The sequence below is a fragment of the Sinocyclocheilus rhinocerous genome, unplaced genomic scaffold (assembly GCF_001515625.1).
Source record: "Sinocyclocheilus rhinocerous isolate Xijiao unplaced genomic scaffold, SAMN03320098_v1.1 scaffold38144, whole genome shotgun sequence".
In the NCBI taxonomy this organism is placed as follows: domain Eukaryota; kingdom Metazoa; phylum Chordata; class Actinopteri; order Cypriniformes; family Cyprinidae; genus Sinocyclocheilus; species Sinocyclocheilus rhinocerous.
This window is the reverse complement of record NW_015644941.1, coordinates 1-1629: the sequence shown is the minus strand read 5'-3', so window position 1 is coordinate 1629 and position 1629 is coordinate 1. Positions and strand designations below refer to the sequence as shown.

General features: G+C 36.0%; 1 protein-coding gene across 1 annotated transcript; it reads left to right on the top strand.

Moving 5' to 3' along the window:
• The first annotated feature begins 27 nt into the window (after positions 1-27).
• Positions 28-1030, top strand: LOC107705096 (zona pellucida sperm-binding protein 3-like). Its single transcript, XM_016508240.1, has 4 exons — positions 28-135; positions 290-378; positions 454-527; positions 753-1030. Exons 1-4 carry the CDS (start codon positions 28-30, stop codon positions 992-994), a joined length of 513 nt encoding a protein of 170 aa, XP_016363726.1. The 3' UTR covers positions 995-1030.
• Positions 1031-1629: the final 599 nt, after the last annotated feature.

Here is a 1629-nt window from a genome sequence, read left to right as displayed (position 1 = left end):
CATGTATGCTCTTTTTATTTCAGGTGCATGACTGATAGCAAGAGCAGTACGTGGTCCAAATTCATCCAAAGTGGACAAAGAAATGTTGTGCGGTTCTCCGTGGATGCATTTCTGTTTCATGGGATGTTGGGAGAGGTGATATAATGAGCTAAAATGGCATGCTGATGTAATACAATTTCAGAAAAATTTTGCTTTTTCCAATGAAAGGGTCAGGTTCGTGATTTTTGATGAAAGATTGACTTATCAGTTGAGTCAATTTATTGAGGTTGCCTGTTCATTTTATTCTCAGCATCTTTACATGCATTGTGAAATAGCCGTCGGAAGTTTTAAACCAACATCAAGTGCAAAGTCCTGCACTTACAACCAGTCAACAAAACGGTATATTGAATTTTGGTTGTACTGTGAGTGCTATTTTCAAAACTGAACTAGTATTAATTTGGATAATTTCTTCAGATGGGAAGAGTTATACGGTTCAAATGATGCGTGCCTCTGCTGCGACTCCACATGTCTGTCTTCTGACCTGTCTGGTAAGAAATGTCAAGTGATTTTAGGACAATTTAGGGCAGAGTATGTTTTTGTTGGAATATATATCTTTTCATAGCACTGCATTGACAGTAAATACAATAATGCTTGTTAAGATGTCAGGAAAGTCTTGCCACATCATGGAGGTTTTATAAGATTTTAGTGAACCTGTTCTCTGACTTTAGAATCTCAGATTTACGTCAAGCCCTATTTTATGAATTCATTTACAGTGTCCAGTAAGGTCATCACCAGTGAGCCCTGGATCATGGAGTCTGATTTGGACATTGTCGAGGAAGAGCAAACATCTCCATTCATGACCGAAGAGGTGGGAACAGGCTTTGTTGAAGTAGTAACCACACAGACAGCTGAGATTGGACCTCGTCATTTTGTGCCAGACCTGGGTGTGATGGAGGAAGTCGACAAATTTGTGGAGCCACGGCGAATATTTGAGGAGGTATTTGGATTGGACTAAACAAAAAGGATTAAATAAAGACATTTATGATTTCAAGTTTTCAGTTAAATTGCACTTGATTTGTTAATAAATACATGATGCCATTGTACATTACGTAAATTTTTTGATAAACTAGCACTAATATAGTGCGAGTATGTGAGACAATTGTGCCTTGGGATTTGCTACTGTAAATAGATAACAAAGCACCCAAAAACGACACTACACTGCAAAACGCAATGGTTTTTAGTAGTGAAAAAAGGTTCTTTAGATGTTTTTATGTTCTCCAAATTAAGAAAGAAAATGGTTGAGCACAAACATTTTGAAAGGGATATTCTTTGTAGTGAATAGATTTTTGGTAATGTCTATTTAAAAAAAAAAAAAGGACAATAATAAAAATTCACAGATGTGTTAAGTGAGCTACATGTTTTATTGGTTTGAAATATAATGTTACACTTAGGGGAGTGAAGTTATTTGATAAAAAAAGACTGTACAAAGTACATGCTTGCAAAGGAATATTACATTTTAAAACAGAGATGAGTATGCATGCTTTTGGGGAATGTCAGAGCAGTCTTTTCGATGCCTTATATGAAACATGCAAGACCTATTTACAATTTAGCCCAGAAGACGTACAGCTTTGTTTGATATGCGTGTATATA

Bases quoted from the DNA above. Each gene is read 5' to 3' on its own strand.
- LOC107705096 (XM_016508240.1), top strand. From the start codon at position 28: ATGACTGATAGCAAGAGCAGTACGTGGTCCAAATTCATCCAAAGTGGA. The intron at 136-289 runs GTGATATAATGA...TTTTATTCTCAG, and splicing joins TTCATGGGATGTTGGGAGAG to CATCTTTACATGCATTGTGA. The intron at 528-752 runs GTAAGAAATGTC...ATTCATTTACAG, and splicing joins TCTGTCTTCTGACCTGTCTG to TGTCCAGTAAGGTCATCACC.